We start from the raw sequence: 18851 nt of genomic DNA on the forward strand, positions 1-18851 counted from the left end.
TTCTTTTCCTTCTTGCACTCTGTGAGGAGAAAGTGCTTAAGCATTAGGTTTTCAATGTACAGATGCACACTTTTTAGTCCAACTCAGTAGAGGAAATCCTAGGCATTGTACTTAAAGAAAAACAAAAGAAGTTTAGTAGTACTTCCAAATATTTTCACTTTATTTATTTCTCTAGAAACCTTTTTATTCCCATTTGAAGTAATTTTGTGTATTTTCATCTATGGCTGCAGAACAGAACAGTTGGATTGCTAAGAATGTATCCATTTCTTCTTATTATTGAAGGAACTTAAAAAACCTAGGGTTAAAGGAAGGAACAGAATGAGGAGAAGTATTTTGAAAGTTGTGTTGTGTTTCAATGAAACAGCTGTCAGGACAAATTCTCTCCTTCCCTTCTTTTGAAAATGCAGTTATTTTTCATTAAAATTGAATTATTGGTCTTTGCAATTGCACATTCCATAGCCAAAACAAAAGATTTCAAGCCCTTTTATAAGGGCATATTACAGTGTAACTATGAAATGCCACACACAGCAATTTGAGGATTACAGACTTCATGGCTTCTGGCTTTTTATATCTTCCTGTTCTTACTTTGAGGCTTTGCATATGTCTCAAAAGTCACTCAACCCTTTCCAGTGAGGTAGAGTTTAGGCTCAATGGTACCTACATCCTTTTGAAGTAGTGTTTATAAAACATTTCTTACTGTTCCATTCTGGAGACTCTGAAAAGTTTATAGGGTAATTTCTTTCAGAGCTTCACTGCCCCTACTTTTAGACTCCTAGTGTCTTGCCTAGATCCCTTTTGCTTCAGGTTAAGTCCTTTACTCCTTGTGTGCCCCTGTGGAAACTATAGTACACTTCATTCCTTTTATCTCAGATGACATGTTGTGTGCTTGAAGACTGTATCAAAAGACTTCTCACAGATCTAAATAAAACAGCCTAAATTCCTTTCAAGTATTTGGATGCATTTCCTGTACCTATTGTCATTTCTTTTCTTCTCATCTAGGCCTTCTTTAGTATACTTTTTTTCTGAGCTCTGGCAGTCAAAGCTATAATGAAGACATCAGCTTAATTCTTAAGAAAAATAGGTGAATCTCTATAAATATCCACATAGTACTCTGACAGAAGTGTAACACCTCCTATTTTCTTCAGTGCTGTGATGATGTGAATTGCAGATTGAACATGAGTCGTCTGTAGCTCCTGGATCCTTCTTGGCACAAGTCCTAGTCAGTCCTCATTCTCTAGCTGTTCATTTATTGTTTCTATGAGTAGTATTTGACAGTGGCTTCTTCTGTCACCTTGCCTAACTCAGCCATCTTTATGTGTCTTCATGACATTTCCTTCTATTTCAAGGATTATTTGTGTCATCTCCATCCAGGTTCCTGGGAGTTTTGCCAGCTTCGTATGTCAAGGTCCCCGCTTCAAAATGTCGGGAGTCTTGTACCTTATGGTCCTCTTTTCATCTTACAGATTCACTTGTTGCTTTGTGTCATGACTGCCTCTCCTTCCCCATCAGTGTGAGAGTCTTCAGTTTAAGGTGTTATAATTGCAGGATGTTGTAAATACAGCTGAGATAAGGAAGCTGTGGGATAGTGGTGGCCAATATTTACAAGCTCTTGCACTAGTACAGCAGTTTGAGTTGGCTGAATTGCTGCAGAGGTGCTGAGTGCTCTCCCCACATCCAGTTTTAACTAAAATTGGCATATATAGCCACCTAAATTCCTTTAACTCTTCACCTTAGGAGCCTGAGACCTCTGTGAATTTAACGTCACAGAATAGGTGGCAGTATGTAGGTTCTTGCTTAGCTCTGCTTGTAATAAATAAACTCCCTTTAAAAAACTTTTACATTGTTTATGTTGGAATGTTACTGCTGAATTTTCATACTTGGTACTGCTCTGTTGAACCCATCAAGGCTGCCCCTTCATTTTTTCTCCCTGTTCCAGTTGTTGCATCACTGTGGATGTTTATTGCCTATCCCCGAGTTCAACTGCTGCTTCTGATCTGTCTCTCATACTGAGTTTCCCAGCCTACTTAAGTTTGAAGTTCCTACGCTCTGCCTCCTCCTCATATAAGTACCAAGGCAACAACACAGTAATTATTTTAATGACCTAGGCAATAACCAAGTAAGAACCATTTATTTACATGACGATAGAAATTTCCTAAGTAAACAGATAAGTTGGATTTTTATAAAAAAAGGAAGATCTATGGGGTAGATACAGTGTGTGCATTTATTATACATACACTAGTATTTGTCCCAATCTTCAATATACAACTTAAAATTGTTTTGTAGAATTACAATCAATGTCAAACTTTCTGAATCTTAGTATCAGAAGGGCACATTATTATATAATAATAATATTGTAAACCAAGAATACATTTCTTAGTAAAACAGATGATTAATTATGAATGTTAGTTTTCATTGAATAAACACACATGCAGTAAACCAGACTGTGTTGATGAGAAGTTTCTTCACTTATGGAGAATTTTTTTTGTAAGCAAATTTTATTCACTATTCACTCTTAATCATGGCCTGATTAAAAATGTTTGCATTTCCTAAGGCTATTTGACATTTAAGTAATAACTCCCTTTACAAGGATGAGCCAGTGAGAACTGAAGTGTTCTGTGAACTAAATGAGAGGACTATTACATAGCTGGCATGTGTAGGTTATAGTCACGTAACTAAATTTGGACACGGCATTAATCTCACACCTTAATGAAACACATCCTTCAGCCTATCACAGAAAAAAACTTGTGTGTCTGATAAAAACTTTGAGTAAAAGTCATAATTTTTGTTTTTCTTTAAACTCAAAGCAATAATCTGTTGGTCGGATAGGAAACTTCAGCAGCTCAGTTTCATGCATGAGTTCTACTACACATAGCTGAAACATTAACATCCCCATGCAAGAATTTATAAAACGTGAAGATATTTTAAAATAAAAAAAATAGAAAACAACATTAATTTCATATATTATATGTACATTTGTATGATGTATAACCATCTGAAAGGAATGCAGAATGTGGAGACAAGGTAATATACAATTTTTTGTTTGTTTGTTTGTTTTTAGAACAAAGAGTTTAGTCTCAGCCTTACCCTTCTTTTGTGACTTCTGTTGAAGTCTTCTTTAGTATCATATGATTTAGGATTCAAGTTCTATGTGAGGTGTTGCAGCTTAATGAGTTACTGTGTGAGCTGTAAAGACATTAGCTTAAGTGTCAAAACCATTTTTATTTTACATTTGCTATGAACTAGAAGCTTGCATGAAATAGGTTACCATGGATGAGCTGATATTAATAAATGTATTTTTGGACATAAATTATGCTAGGTAAACCCTCTGTGACTTGAACTGATTGCACCAGTCACATGTAGTGGTAATATCTGGGAGTGTCTTCACTCTGTCTTTTTTTCATGCAGATCAGGAACAATGTATGGATAGAACATTTCTAAAAAGAATCCTATAGTGTCTGCTCCAAAACCCTTGCATGCCAAAACAAACTCTTTTGGCTCATCTGCTTTTAGAAAGCAAATGGAAATAAAAGATTTGGGGTTTTAATATTAAAATTATGTAACTTCTGGTAATACAAATGGTAATAAACTTCTAAACACATAAGGTGGTGGTATTGACTAATAAAAATTAGAGAGCTAAGGAGTTGCAAAGAAGTTGAATATTTTAATGGAAGTGAGAGTTGGAGTTGATCCAGATTTTTGTATAATGGGGGAGGTTTTGTTAAATTTTCACCTACATTGAGTTCTTTTCTAGAAAATAGTCCCCACATAGAGAAGCTGACTTCTTAATCTAACTTTCTTTATTGCCATGTAAAAATGTCATCATTCTTACCTGACTAGCGACTTGCTCAAGGAACATTCCTCTCTGTAAGGAAGTGCAATCCCATACTTGTGCATCAGCATGTGTGGCTGCTGGATTGTGACCACTATTCCTACTTTGAGAAATACAGCTTGGCTCCCGGGAAGATGAGGCACTGTGTGTGGCTCCTTGTAAATGTGCAGAAAATACAAGCACCACATTTTAGAACGTTATAGGTAGTGTGTGTGTGGTGAGGGGATTCTCTCATTTGTCAGCCTTTCTAGTCTCCTCCTGCTGTCAGGCTGTAGGACAGAGCCAGGCTTGCATGTGACTCAGGCTGAGGTGGTATTTTCTCCCAAATTATGTTATTCTCAGCATGGCAGCATATTTATCAAAACATTTCTGGGGAGACTTCTGCTGGTGGTGATTGTAATTGCTTTAGTATTTCTAAAGGAGAATTTCAGGCATCTGAGTTCAGGTACCCATCTGTTACACTGGAAGATGTGAGCTGACTGTAGAAGGCCTAAGAATAAAATGATAAAGTGCTGCTTTTATAGCAATAGTGTTTTTCTGTACTTCTAGGTCATGACAGATTGCCCAGTATACTCTGTAGGTAAGAGTGCTCCCTTTAAAGGCCCAAAGAATAAAATAGAAGTTCAGCCATTATTTGGAGAAAACAGGACTGGGGTTAAAATTAGGTTTTGAAGATGCTGGTGTTAACAGCAAAGTTTCTTTACAATTTCTTTCTAGTTTCAGCTTTTTGCAAGGACAGGTCATCCCATTTTCTGTTTGTGCGTGACTATGGCAATGATTTTTGTATACTAAGTTTATTGTTTTGTTCTGATCCAATGAGAAACATCCCACAAAAGAAAACCCAGGGGAATAGGGGAAGCTACAGTCTCTACAATGGGTCAGCCCACGCAGGAGAAAAGTCAGAACATAGACAAACAAGCTTTTCAGAGTAATTTGGTTCACCTGTGAAAAGAGAAATGCTGACAAGCCTCTTGTCTCTCTTTGTGAGCAATTGCCAGTTTCAAATTTGTATTTCTTTCTCCCAGAGCCTTTCAGCTTCTAATGGCCAAACCCCGGCTGGAGACAAGTCCCTTTTATTATAACTCTTTGGAGGAGACTCAAACCAGCTAGTGCTCCATGTGCGTGTCCATCTGATATTGCACGCAAATGCCTCTTTTGCACTATTCCTTTCTTTGTCTGTCTGACTTGGAAAATGAGACTTCTGATGCCTGAAATGATGATAACCAGTGACCTTGACTTTCTTGAAGGTCTTGTGCAGCTGATGGACATTTCTGTAGGCTCTAGCTGCTCTAAAAGCTTGGCTGTGCCTGAGGGGGATGTGATTTGTGTTGTGGTGTGTAGTAGGATCCCATCTGAATTAGGAGCAGGGGTGTTGTTGTTGCCCTCAGGAAGTAAGGAAGTTTATGGGGGACGTCAGTCTTTGATCCTTTGTATTATAAGAGCTGGGGAAGAAGGCAGAAGTAGAGCTGTTTTCAGTCAGTAGTCCATCCAGAATTCCCCATTTATCCAAGTATGGATCCTCATTTTCTCTCCAGTATTTATTTTTGTCATGTTGAGATGCAATACTTTCAGTAGATGAAATCAAATTTAAATATGTTCAGAAAAGGAATGCACAAACAGGATAGAAAATAATTAGGTTGAGTAAGGAACTGTTCCACTTGTTATGAAACTGTGTGAAAGTATTTGGCTTACCAGGGTACAAAAATACTTGTAGAATCTGGGGCTGTGTTGGGAAAACACTGTTACATGTTCCTTCATGAGGAGGAAAATTCAACTATGCTCAATTAAGGTATCCTTTTTAAGTAAGGTCCTCTTCATCATGTGTTCCCTGAAGCAACTGATCTCTGATCTCAGTAGCTGAAGTAATGCATTTAAATGTATTGCTTTAAGACAACTTTCAGAAAACATGTATTCCTAAATTTGTCCCTTAGCTTTGTGAAAGTTAAGAACATTAAGAGCAAGGAGAACTACAGCCCATCATGTCAAGATTGAGCTTCTGAGGTTTTTATCTGGCTTGGAGGCAGAAGGGAGCTGTTAGCAGGGTTAGTGGTCTCAAGAGTGTAGGGCACAGAAGGGATGGACTGGAATGGTGCTCAGCAATCCATGTGGGCTCTCTCCTCTACAGTAAGACTTACATTTCATTCTGTTTCACTTTTAATTTTGAGAAAGATAGTTTTGCTTTTCAGATGTGATTGATCTCACTGGAGATGATAAAGATGATCTTCAGAGGGCAATTGCCTTGAGTTTGGAGGAATCAAACAGGGCATTCAGGGAGACTGGAATAACAGATGAGGAACAAGCCATTAGCAGGTAAACAACCAACTTATATAAAGCAGAAATTAAATTAAAGAGTTGGAGATTGGCCTGTATTGCTTTTTTAAACTTTTAACAAATAATAACTTGTTTACTTTTACTTATGCTACTGATATGCCTGGCTTCAGGATGCTGCTTTAATGTATTGTATGTTCTCCACTGGAAAATAGTCTATTATGTGTGGACTAGGATTTAATAATATGTTTCATATTTTTGTATTTCTTTAAATATGGAGGAAGTGGGTGGAGATAGAGAATGTGTGGTCATATTTAAATAGGACCTAAACCCAGAAGTTTCTCTTATGTACCAGGTAAAAAGCAACAAACCAAAATATAAATTAAGAAGCTAATAAATACTTTGTCCTGTTTTTTGCAGTGTTCATTTTACAATAACATTTTCTTCTCTTTGCTAAGGATGAGATTGAGGGAGTGGGTATTAATATTGTGACTTGAGGATGCTAAGACCAGCTGCTCTATTTTAGCAGATAAAGAATGTTATTAACCTATTTAACAAGTAAGATTTATAGGCTTTGAGTGAAGTTCTGGAATTCAAGTTTTATAAACATAACTCTCTCAGTTTGGGTGTGATAAGAGTCTTTGAGCTAACTTTTGGTCAGATTTTATGATAACTTTTTGTATAGTGTATGTTTTTTGGTAATGTTGATACAATTATGAAATATTTGGGACTTGAACTAAGCCTGGGTGTAGGGTTGTGTGGGAGTGATGTTGTTTCTTTTTCTCCATCTGTTACTGGCCTTGGGAGGAATGTTGAGTTTTTGATTTGTGGCTGGCCTTGTTCTGAGGGAAACAGGCAATGACTTGATCCTTGATAGGAGGTAAAGTACTACCTCTTTGTAAAAGACCAATTTTATAAAAAAATAATTTAGATGGGGGAGATTAACCACAATGATTCTTTTTCTCAGTTCCTTGTGTTTGACAGGCTAAATGACTTATTAGAAAACTCCATCTCTGAGAAAATGGATATTTTATTGCTTTATTTGTATTACTTTATCAACAGTAATTTTCTTTTCCCTTTTGAAAAATAAATATGGTAATTGTGAGAATAAATATACTCCTCTGCTTCCCATTTGTGATAAAAGCTGTCTTGTTATATGCATTCAAGATAGCATTTTTTAGGAGGGAAGGGTGGGATGAAAGGGATTTATATTCTCATTAACAAGTGGAAGAAAGATTTAAGGGGTTGTTTTTTTCGAAAACCTCAGTATCTGCATGTATGCAAGAGGATGGTGGAAGTTCTGTCCAGTTTTTTTTTCAGAAGGTCAGCCCTTGCATGTTTCTTTTTGAAGGGCAGAATTGCCATAATTACAGAGTTGTGATTTAGGCAGGCACTCAGAAAGATGGACCTCTTTCTGGAGATGGAAAATTTTCTCTCTCTTTTTCTTTACCCAAGCCTTGACTGCTTCTGCTGTGCTTCTTGGGAGCCTTGAAGATTTAGGATTTTTGCTGTAGACTTTGTTTTTCACTTTTGAAACTAAACCCCCACTATTTGCTCCCACCTGCTTAGCCCATAGTGTTATTAGTATTATAAATACTTAAATACTAAGTATTACAAATAATTTTTACTTAACTTACAGTGTATATCTTTCTGGCTGCAGAAAATAACAAAGGATGCCTTTTTTCTGTATGTACAAAGGCATCTAGACAATCTGTTTGGTTATTTGTTGAGAAAATGTTGGTCTTATGAAATAGAGACTCGCATCTAATGGCAAAGTTGCACAGAGTAACATGTGCCATGTCAAATGAAGAGCTTGTTGCAGATCAGATCCTCCTTGGTGCACTGCACCACATTTTCTGTGCATGCTGCAGCATTCTTTGGATCATTTGTTGCACAAATTCATTTCACAAAGCCATGCAAAAAATATTCACTAGATGATCCATAGTAATTCATGACACAAGGAAGGGAATGGGACATTGCTTGTGAATGGAGACAGAGAAGAATGAGGATCTTGAAGGTTTTTGCAGCACTGAGACATTAGATCAGCTCAGTAATTTAGCAATAAGCACCCTGAGCTGATAACAAAATATGTCAGTGTTGAACGAATATAGGAAGTTCAGAATTCTTGAATTCTTAATCCAAACTGTTCAATCAGTTTTCTTAAGGACACAACTTAGACTAGTTTTATTACATTAGACAAAAGAAAAAAACCACCCCATTTTGTAGTTAACACCCCACAGAAGAATGTTGGCATTCCAACAGAAAGTGCATGATCTGTGCAGAATGTTGCAAAACAAAAAATAGAACACTGTGGTTGTAAACAAGTCAAGCTACAGCCATTTACTTTTGATTTTCTAGATAAAACAAGAAGCAAAAATCAAATAGGAGGTCAATAATAAGCAAATTTAAACTATGGAAATATTTCATTTTAAAAAATGTAGGCCATGTGCATATTTAAATCGTTTTTGCTGTAGTGGATATTTTTTTCAAAGGTATTCGTAGTGGTTTGGAACCTAATTTGCACAGGTTTTGTTAAGGTTTCCAAGGGAGAATTAAAGGAATTTCTTGACTTGTGTAATTAATGCACATAGAATTTGTCTTCCTGAATAAAATTGCTTTAGACTGCCTAATGAGGATAGATGTGATTACTGTGCAAGTGTTGAGAGAGTGCATCTGAAATGTCCGAGTGTCTGAGCTGAATATCTTGTACATGGCACGTTTAAAGTCTTTTCCTGTTTCCTCTTTAAATCTCCTAGAGAAATGTGCTTGATCAGTGTATTTCCTGTTGTGAAGAAGTTTCTCCTGTTTATATTACTTTTTGTGGATTGAAGTCCAAAGCTAGCAAAAGAGGGCTTCACTAGGGAAGCCAGTGAGATGTTACTGGAAGCAGAAATCAGCTGTGGCTGTGGTACGGCCCCTATAAAAAAGAGTCCATGCTGTTAGTCCATAAAGGATCATTGAAACTGCTTGAGACTCTGCACTGTGCTTAGGCATTGTGTGTGTAGATCCAAGGTGGGGTTGTAGAATGTTGTAGAGTCAGGGATATATTCCTGGATGTCCAGCTGTAAGATAGTCACGGTACAAATACCTTCCTATGCTCTTTTAGCTGAGTAAGCTGACAGAGTGGGCTTTTCTGCAGCATGTTGAGTGGGCTTCCTTAGATTGTGGTTTGACTGAATCTTTGTGCCATGGACTTGTCTTGCTGCAGGGTTTTTGCTTTATCTGGTGAATCCCCTGCAGCTCAGCAAAGATGCTTGGCTGTGCCCAGCTTGTAAAAGAGAAATAAAACACTGCTTTCAAGTCTCATGCCAAGCCTGGCACTAACTAACCCTTGCTACAGCATTTCCCTCTAAACAGGATTCCAGCCCTTGGAGGTGGGGAAGCTGTAGGTCCCGTGAGTTGGGAAGGATGGGAAGGAGTTGGTGGGGGTGGGGGGAGGGGTGTCAAACTCTGCACACAGCTAGCTGATGGCTCTGTGCTGGAGACTGTGCTGTTGGTCACCAAGTAGGGCTTCAGCTCTGTCATCAAAATTACTAAATCCTTGTAATAACCCTCTGGAAGGATGCTTGTTTTGTCAAGCAGTGTAAGATTCTTGATCCAGGTGATGTCCCAAATTTGTGACACTATGAATGGAAGACAGTGAGCATTTTATATGAGATATCCTCACTGTGCTAGTAAATACATTTATTTATGTAGCATTCTAGCTGATAATTAGGTTCCTGTTTCCTGTGCTTACTGCACTTTATTTCACTTTTTATTTTTGATTTAACTGCATCATGGCTATCATTATGTTGGAAAATTAATTCAGCACATAGAATGTGCAGTTATTGCATGTGCTCTCTGAGGACAGATAATGTTATAAGTAGAATTAAGGAAAAAAATACCATGATGCCTTCAGAAGCAAATACTTTATTAACACATGGAAACACATTTTAGGTCAAGCTAGAGAGGAGTAAATCCCTTACCTGCTAAAGAAACACAAATTCAAATACAAAGAAAATTTAGTAGGTAATTAAGCTGATGAATGGTAATACTCACAGGGTCAGGGAACTCTTTCAGTTTGAGAGTATTTATTTTTCTGAACTTGAATCTTGAAATAACTTGAAATATTCTTGAACTTCTGGGGGGAACAAAAAAAAGAGAAGTTTGGTTTTTTTACCTGAAACACAAGTGGTGTGAAGTAGGTATTGTAATCCTGTTACAACATCATTTAAATTTATTCCGGTCTGTCAATCTTCCTGTCAGCTTTAAAGGTTCTTTCAATTTAGTTTAAACAAGATTTTAAGCAATTCTACCTGCATGACAAATTATTTGAACTATGTATGACATTTTTTAATGTCCCCATTGACCAACATTTGCTCTCAAAGCAGAGATACATAGGTCATAGAACAATTTTGAAGGACTCTGTTAGTGAAAAGGGAACTGAATTTGACTGTTTCTTTACATTTTGGGGTTTTCTTATTAGAAAAAACTATCAGAAAAGACTCTTAGAACAATCACGGTCAGGTTCCATCCCTGTGCAGTGTTTGAAGAGATATCAGAACAGAAACTTAGTGGATTATATGCCTGTCCTTTCAGTGCTGTTTATAGGGTTTTGTAAAAAAGATATCAATTAATCCTTAGGAAATTACCAAATTTAGGTTCTTTCTGAGACAGATACAAAAGTGGTATTTGAATCAAATGGTCTCTCAAATTTAGAATGACTCTCTTTTACTGTAGTTCTTCTGAAATAAGTATCAATGACAAATTAGTATGTTCCCCAGAACAGTTATCTGCAGTAAATTCATATGATGCTGCATAGTTCTTGGTAAGATCACTTTTCTTTCTTTGATAGGAACATAGCTTGAAATAAAGATGTAGGTAGGAAATGGAGAGATTATGAGAGGGGTTGTCTGTTTCCGTGTTTTTTCTAAGATGTTCAAACTTTATCCTTTAGGAGCTCCGTCTACAGACCAACCTAAACCTGCCTTTCTTTGGTGCTTAGTGAATCTAGAACTGAGACGGGGCAACTCTTCACGCTGCTCAGACTGCTTAGATACTTGTGATGCAGCCTGTGAAATCCTTTGCTTGGTGTTGGAGAGGAGCTCCGCCTTTTGTCTGAGAGTTGGACTGGATGGCTGGGGACAGAGACTACTGTGTCAGTAGTGCCCAAGCCAGACTCTTGGCTTTTTAGTTAGAGCCACTGTTACATGACCTCAATGCATCCATCTCCATCTTTCTATTTAGAATACACCTACTACAAATTACTTTTAAGGTGTATTTTGTCGCCAGGCTAAGCATACCTGTTGATACAGAAATAATGTATTGAATGAGGCTTGAGTTGGAGATCTTCACACCCATCAGATCCTGTTGTCATGTGAAATATGGATATTCAGCATAAATCACACAGGAACAGTTTCCAGCAAAGAAAGTGGTCATTGAAGCATACAATTAAAATGTTGGATGGCATTTGAAAAATTACAGGGAGATGTCTTTCCATGGCTTATGAAGTAATTACTTGCCATGTAAAGTGATTAACACAGTTGCATAAGTTGCAAAAATGAAAACTAAGAAAACTGCCTTTGTTTTTGAAAGTTGCCTTGCTAGCTTTGGCTTCCTGTCAATAAACGAAAGATTGATGACTTTGTGCTTTGCATAGCAATAAAAGCATTTGAGGATGAAAGCAATGTACTAGTGCTGCCTAAAATTTGTCCATCCTGTTTGAATCTGGTTCTTAAATAATTGATGACTTGTACACATGGCTGTTGTATCTAGAGCTCTCACAGGAGATTCATGCTCACTGATACCATTTTCCAAAGGGTAATGGAATTGCTGTAGCATAGCTAAAAAGTAAAATAGCATTTTTGAAGACATGTTATTTCATATAATATATTGCATATACTGCTCAGCAACAATAAGTGAATGATGTCATTATGATGCCTGTATTGCTACCTGAATGTATTTTACTACTTGGTGGGGGTTTGTTTTGTTTTTCTAGGGTCTTTGTTTTTTTTCTCACATTTCTCCCTCCCTTCTGTTCTCAAAGAGTTCTAGAAGCCAGTATTGCAGAAAATAAAGCAAGTTTAAAGAGGACGCATCCAGAGGTATGGAGTGACTCTCCAAACCCTTATGATCGAAAGCGGCAAGACAACTGCCCAGTAGGATTGAAGAATGTTGGCAACACGTGCTGGTTTAGTGCTGTCATTCAGGTAAGCACTCTTCAGTTAGCTGTGTGCATTCTTCATTGTATCTGTTGGGAGGTGAGTCAGCTCATTTTAAGTGAATAATTTAAAATAATCTCTTTTCCTGGGAAGTTTAGGCCACAGCATGAGATGTTTTTGCACATTATTTATTTATTGCATCTCTTCATATGTCCATCCCTAAGTCAGATTGAGGTGTAGAAAGTGCTAGTAGCATATATAAGTGAAGCTTCAAAATGTTCCTTATTAAGAAGTTGTTGAAGACAAAAAGTTGACTCTCTAAAGATCCTGAGCATATGCAGCTCATGCTGTCATCAGTGACAGTTGTGTCTGCTACAGACTACCCTCCTCAGGATGAGGATATGCACACAGCCTTCTTGAAAGGCAAGGAAGTCTCTGGATTACAGTCTGTGGTTCCCATGGGAAACGTCAATAAACATCCTGACCTTTGCTGAGTCCAACACAGCAGGACACAAGCAAACTAGATTTCTGAAGAGTATGAGGAACAGCTTCTTGGTATGAGCACTCATGGGGCCAACTAGGGGTGATACACAGCTGAATCTGCTGTTCCCCAAAAATGGAAGAACTGAAGGTGGAGTAATGTGGGTACTCTTGACTGCAGCGACCATGAAATAGTAGAGTTCAAGATGGTGCTGGGAGCAAGAAAGGGATAACAGGACCCAGACCCAGTTCAGAAGGGCAGACTTTGTCTTCTTCTAGAAGTTGGTGTGTGGGGTTCCACAGGTGGAAGTGCAGAGATGCTTAGGAAAGCTAACCGCATTCCCTGGTTGCCAGAAGAGTCTGTTCTGCTCTCAGGGAGCTCATAGCCAAGCTTCACTGCCAAGCAGGCAGTGTGCAGGATCTGGAAGCAGAGATGGGCTACTGAAGAAACTGGAAATGTTGTCCAGGCGTGAAGGAATGGTATTAGTAAAGTGAAAGCTGACTTGAGTTGGTGCCTAAAAGGTTGTCTAGGGTAACAAGAAAAGGTTTTGATGTTATACTGGGCATAAAGGACTGAGCGAGGAGAGTGTTGCTGAATAGAGCAGGTGAGGTACTCAGTACCTTGCTTTGCCTCAGTCTTTACCAGTGACATCTATCTCTAAGACCTCAGACCTGTACATAGTTGAGGGAACTCTGAACAAAGATTTGAGTGAGAGATTACTTGTGCAAACTTTACCCATACAAGTTGACAGGACCCACTGAGCTGCATCCAGTGGTGATAAGAGACAGTGGGAAGAAGTCTTAGCAAGGCAACTCTCTCATTTTTGCAAAGTCATGGAGAATAAAAGAGGTTTCTGATGTACTTGAGCCAGGCTTTTTAGAGTGGTGCATACTGGGAGTATGAGAGGCAGTAGGAGTCATTGAGATAAGGAAGATTATGCCTTTATATAAAGAAGCATTTTTCCCATAAAGACAGGCAGGCAGTGGAGGTTGCCCAGAGAGGCTGTGCAGGGTTTGTCAAACCTTGGAAAGTTTTAAGATGCCTCAAAAAAAGCCCTGACTAGCCTGGTCTGATCTCACAGGTCAATAATGTGAATAATGCTAGTTAGTTTAGTGCCCATCATCTTCTAAAAATTCCAGAGTTGCTTTCCACCATGTACCTCACTGTTCACATAGCAATTTTGAAAATAGCTTTCTTCTTACATATATACTCAATCTAATATGATGTTTCTGTCAGTTCATGCTTGCCAGCTCTTGTTTCTACTACACTGCAAATCTCTTTACTGAGCAAACATGGTCAAAAAGGACTTGCTGTCCTTTTTTGATCACTTCTGAGTTTTACTTACAGTGCAGAGTTGGTGACTTTTCAGGCTGGAACAGATGGTTGGTTCTTGTTCCTCTCTTAATTTTTGATTGCTTCTTTGTTTGTACCTGGAGTTTCTATCTCACCTTACTGGTGCTTAGTTAAAAGCTTTTGTTGAATGAATTCTTCCAAAGTTTCCCTGAAATCCCAGTAGGCTGAATAAATTGGATTACTGTTATGCATGTTCTGCTTGACTTGGAGGTTTTTTGGTGTTAGTTTTGTTTTGTTTTTCTTTAATGGGAAGGATTTACTTACCTGCAGATTCTGTTTAGGTAATGCTGTAGATAATGAAATTGAAAGATTTAATTGTTCTATGACCCTCCCCCCCCCACCCTTCCTACTGAAGTTTGTATGTTCTTGGGCCTCTTTTCTTTCAGCATTTGGGAGTATTTGAATTTTCTGTATTCCTAGAGATCTTTTGATGTTTCCCTTGTTCATCTCTCCTCCTTTTTCTTATTCTATTGCACACAGCTCTTTTTGCAATAGCAGAAACATTGTCTTTGTCCTAACAGAAGCAAACATTTTATTTCCATCAAGATCTTTATGGAACTAATGTGACTTGGTGTTTTACATTCTCTGTTGCGTAATGAGATTTTATATTCCTAACAGTCCCAAATCTAAAGGACTGATTTTATGTGCATGAGCATTTCTGTTTAAGACTTTTTTTATATAGGAAACTGAAAATCTTTAGATAAATGTTTTTATGGAAACTTGGATTTTTAATTTGTTAATCACAGAGATAAGAGCAGAGGGCAGAGAATGTAAAAACCTATGCTAGACCTATGATCTCATGTTATTTATACCCAGTGTGCAACTTTATACCTTGAAAACAGATTAGAAAGAGACCTAGCTAGTTCTTATGGTCACCAGCCACACCATGTGAAAATCTGTGGTGTCTGGAATTATAATGGCTTGATCCTAAAAGATAGTGAAACTTCTGGAGTTAGATCTATGGAATGTAATTTAAGCAAACCAGTGAAAGATTTATAACTTCAGTTGGTTGAAAATTTAGGTTATTAATATTATTTGTCAGCCAGGAAGATTTATGTTTCAAGCAACCATCCCAGGAAATTTAATGCATGTTAATTTAGAACATTAGCTAATACCATACTTATGTATCCACAGGGCAGATTGACTACTTGGGTTGCATTGACTATGTAGAAGTATTTTTTTGCTTTTTTTGGGAGGCTTTTGTAACCTGACACATCACATAGGTCAACAATATCTAAATGTTAACTACTGTCAGTCACAATGATATATTGTGTAATATAATCTAAAACTAAATTGCAAAGAAAGAAAAGTCATCCTTCTATTTAAGGCGTGCTTGTTAAGGAAAAAAGAGATTTTGACATTTTGGTGCTTTGCTTTTGCAATGTATGTTTTTATAGGCACCAATTAACTGACTTAGTGAAATGCAGGCATAAATGGTTTGTGTATTTGCATTAAGAGTATGAAATTACTGATGAGACATTCGTAGTGAGTGACAGCAAAGTCTAACAAGATTCAAACATCACTGGAAACTGGAAATGTTGCTTTTACCCTGTATTTATTTGTGCTGTAGAGGAATGGGCACATGTGGAAGGCATCCTCTTCTTCTGCACAGGAAGAGGGGAGTCTCTCTTCAGAGAGCTCCAAAACAAAGTTTTGCTTTCCACAGTTATATTCAGCAGTGTTAGAGTGAATAGCAATATTTTTTCCATATTGTAACTTCTAAAAATCTGCCTTGCTGTTGAGGACTTCTGACTTGATAATAACATGAATTTAAAGCTCAGTCCCCAAGACTATGTCGAAACAAAACTATACTAAATCATGTTCATTTCTTCCTTACCTGCCAAGAAATGAATCAAGTTCCTCAACCTTTTTTCTATCTCTTCTTGAACTTCTAATAAACCTACATTTGGGACAGGAGTACACCCTTGCATGATTTTGCTACTGTTTAGTTAGATGATCATTTATAAAAGGACTCATAAATCTTGAGGCTTTAGAATATTTCTGTGTTGGTTGTGCATTGGTTTGTTATTTATTAATTTTTTTAAGTTCTCATTGTTGTAACTACATATGATGCCAGTGCATCATCATCTTGAATTAGAATTTTAGATATCAAGTTCTTTAAAGAAACAAAATACAAATATACCACTGTATGTTTTTACTTTTCGGCAGTAGATTTTAGTGGCCCCTTTGTGAAAAGGTAACGTCACAATTTTTCTTGGCTGTAAGAGTTTACAGCCTGAAAATGGCTTAGAAATAATAAATTTATGGAGCCTGGGGAGTCGTTCCTTCATCCCATGCTAAGCACAAGTTAAGAGTTTTCAGGACATGGGATGTAGAAAGTAAGTAAAGGCAGGACATGAATATGTTGCTGGAATCATGTCTTAGGCTTAGTGCCTGTGCAAGTTCTCCCCCAGATGTTTTGGTTTAAGACACTGCACCAGACAAACTTTATCTTCTGGAGTCCCAAGTGGGGTTCTGGTCATGTGCAAGAAGTAATGTCCTGGCAGGATCTGCCCTGTGGAACAGGTGCCATGGAAAATGCCCAGATGGTTCAGAGGATGTCACAGTGTGCCAAGGTAGATTTCTGTGGGAGAAGGAAAGTGTGTAGGGAAATCAGTGAAAATTGTACTGTGAATGCCGCTGTTTTCCTCTTTCTCCAGTGCCATTCCTTATGTACCATGTGCACTCTCCCCCAGTCTCATGACTTCCAGAGGGCCAGGTTGCTGCTTCTCCCTTTAACAAATGAGGTATCCCAACAGCTGGGGCTTCTCATCCCCACATGCTTTTCCCTGTGAGTCTGTCAGAGTCAGATGAGATTTTTTTTTTCCCCCAAAAGTGCATAGCTTGCTGGATGAAGTTAACAAGCATAAAACTCCAAGGGTGCTCTTTAATGTCCATTTTCAGGGTCCCTAACACCACTTCTGGCATCTTACTGTGTTGCATTGTGCTTGGGAGCAGCCTTCTTGTTTTCCTGATGTCAGTATTTTTGGGGTTAGGATCTCCTTTGATCCTAGACTTCTAGTTCTGGGAAGAAATGAATCTGGAAGAAATGATGGGTGAGAATCAAGCAAGTATTTTCTTCCCAGCTGGTAGCTCAAGTTCTTGCCAATATTGTTCTTCTTTAAAGCAGCCTACCACAAGTATCTAACTTTTACAATATTTTATGTTTCTTATTTGTCATGACAGATGGAAAGGATTGTGATGGATGATGTGGTAGTGCATTAATACCAAAAAGCCTAGGATTATATCATTAAATGTGCACATTTATACATTGTACATGAGTCCCTTGCTTCTCTGGGCATGCAGTGCAAGGTTGTAGGCTGAAGAACATTCAGTGTTCAATTCTCATATCACTTAAAATATTGATGGAATTGATGGATTATTTTCTTTCCACTATTTTCACTGTGGAATGGCCTGAGCCAGGAGTTGGTGGGGGATATGATATAAACTGCTCTGTAGAGTTTCATGGGCAGAGCAATAATGATGTTGGAAATCTAGTTTCTTGCTTTCCATTCCTCTGTCACTCTCTCTGTTTCTCTGAAAAGTGAACCTGTCCCTTCCAAATTCAGTCATTCTATGATATTTGCTGACAGGGAATATTTTTCCTGCTTTTTGTGCTTCTGTAGTCTCTGGCTTCCTCAGGTTGCTTGCGTGATATTTCAAACTCCTACCTTACATTTAGTGATTTGTAATATTGCAAAATTTTTTGTAAAGGTATGGAAAGCTTTATTGGGTCATGGCTTTCATTTTGACTCATAAATAGTTGCTAATTTAATTAAAATAAAGGATACAGGATGCATTGTTTAGGTGTGTTATTTAAATTTACATCACTTAATTTGGGCAAGAAGTTGAAAACTGTAACCATGTAAGGAAATGTTGGCTGTGATTTGTTGGCTGTTGTCCTAACATTTATTTTTTCTTGCTTTGACCATGTAGTAGAGGAGTGGTTGGATGGCATTTCTTAGTATGTGCCAAGACACAAGCATAAAGTGAATTCTTCTGGACACATATCATACTTAGCTGTCTTCTGAATTGTAGTCATGTTCTGCGTTTGTTGCTATAAACAAGTAAATGTTCTCTAAATGCAGGCTGGTAATTCCATGGTGAGCGGTTTGTTTAAAATGTTGACTTAACCCAAGCCTGCTAGAGGTCTTAGTTTGACTTTCAAGCTCAAACAGTATGCAAGCTGTTTTCCATCTTCTTCCATGTTGTACCTCAGCCTTCTGAAGATGTAAGACATGATAGCTTAAAACTGCAATTTATATCTAGGTTTTCAGCAGTTTGGAATGCTAATAGGTTGTTTGTTTATAACTAAAAAAGTCCTTTTAAAGGTACTTTTCAAAGCTTTTGAGACCTTGGATTGAATCTGTGATTCTCAAATATTTGATTCTCACTACCACTGTACATGTGGGGTGGTTGTGCTGAAGTTCAGCCATTAGGCAGTGTCATATCTGTCTGTAAGAGTTTTTGTTTCAGAAGGGAGGAGAAAAAGAAAACTCCTCTTCCTATACTTTCACAGTGAAGTTTGAACAGGAGCCTGCTCAAGTCCCAGCTTTGAAGCTGCTTTGCTCTCTTCCCTTCTGTATTCCTTACGTGAAATTTTCTAAAGAATGCGAGAGAAGCTTTGGACTGTGCCAAATCCTCAGTGTATATAAAGAAGCACAAAAATGTTTTGAGTGACTTCCTAATTTTCTTAATGCGTGTTATTAGTCTCTGTTCTGGAAACAGGATTTACCACTTAACAGGAATAAGACGCAAACAGTTGGAGTGGGAGACAACC

The 18851-nt window shown here is 37.8% G+C and overlaps 1 protein-coding gene across 3 annotated transcripts in view; it reads left to right on the plus strand.

Moving 5' to 3' along the window:
• Positions 1–18851, plus strand: part of USP25 (ubiquitin specific peptidase 25) — a 90098-nt gene that overhangs the window by 25578 nt on the left and 45669 nt on the right. For 2 of the 3 annotated variants that reach the window (XM_038124962.1, XM_038125039.1), the window contains exons 4-5: positions 6016–6139; positions 12123–12285. In XM_038124962.1, the coding sequence (XP_037980890.1) occupies positions 6016–6139; positions 12123–12285 (287 nt within the window). The remainder of the gene's footprint in view (positions 1–6015; positions 6140–12122; positions 12286–18851) is intronic. The other variant, XM_038125120.1, reaches the window with a different exon arrangement.

This window comes from Motacilla alba, chromosome 1 (genome assembly GCF_015832195.1).
Source record: "Motacilla alba alba isolate MOTALB_02 chromosome 1, Motacilla_alba_V1.0_pri, whole genome shotgun sequence".
Taxonomy (NCBI): domain Eukaryota; kingdom Metazoa; phylum Chordata; class Aves; order Passeriformes; family Motacillidae; genus Motacilla; species Motacilla alba.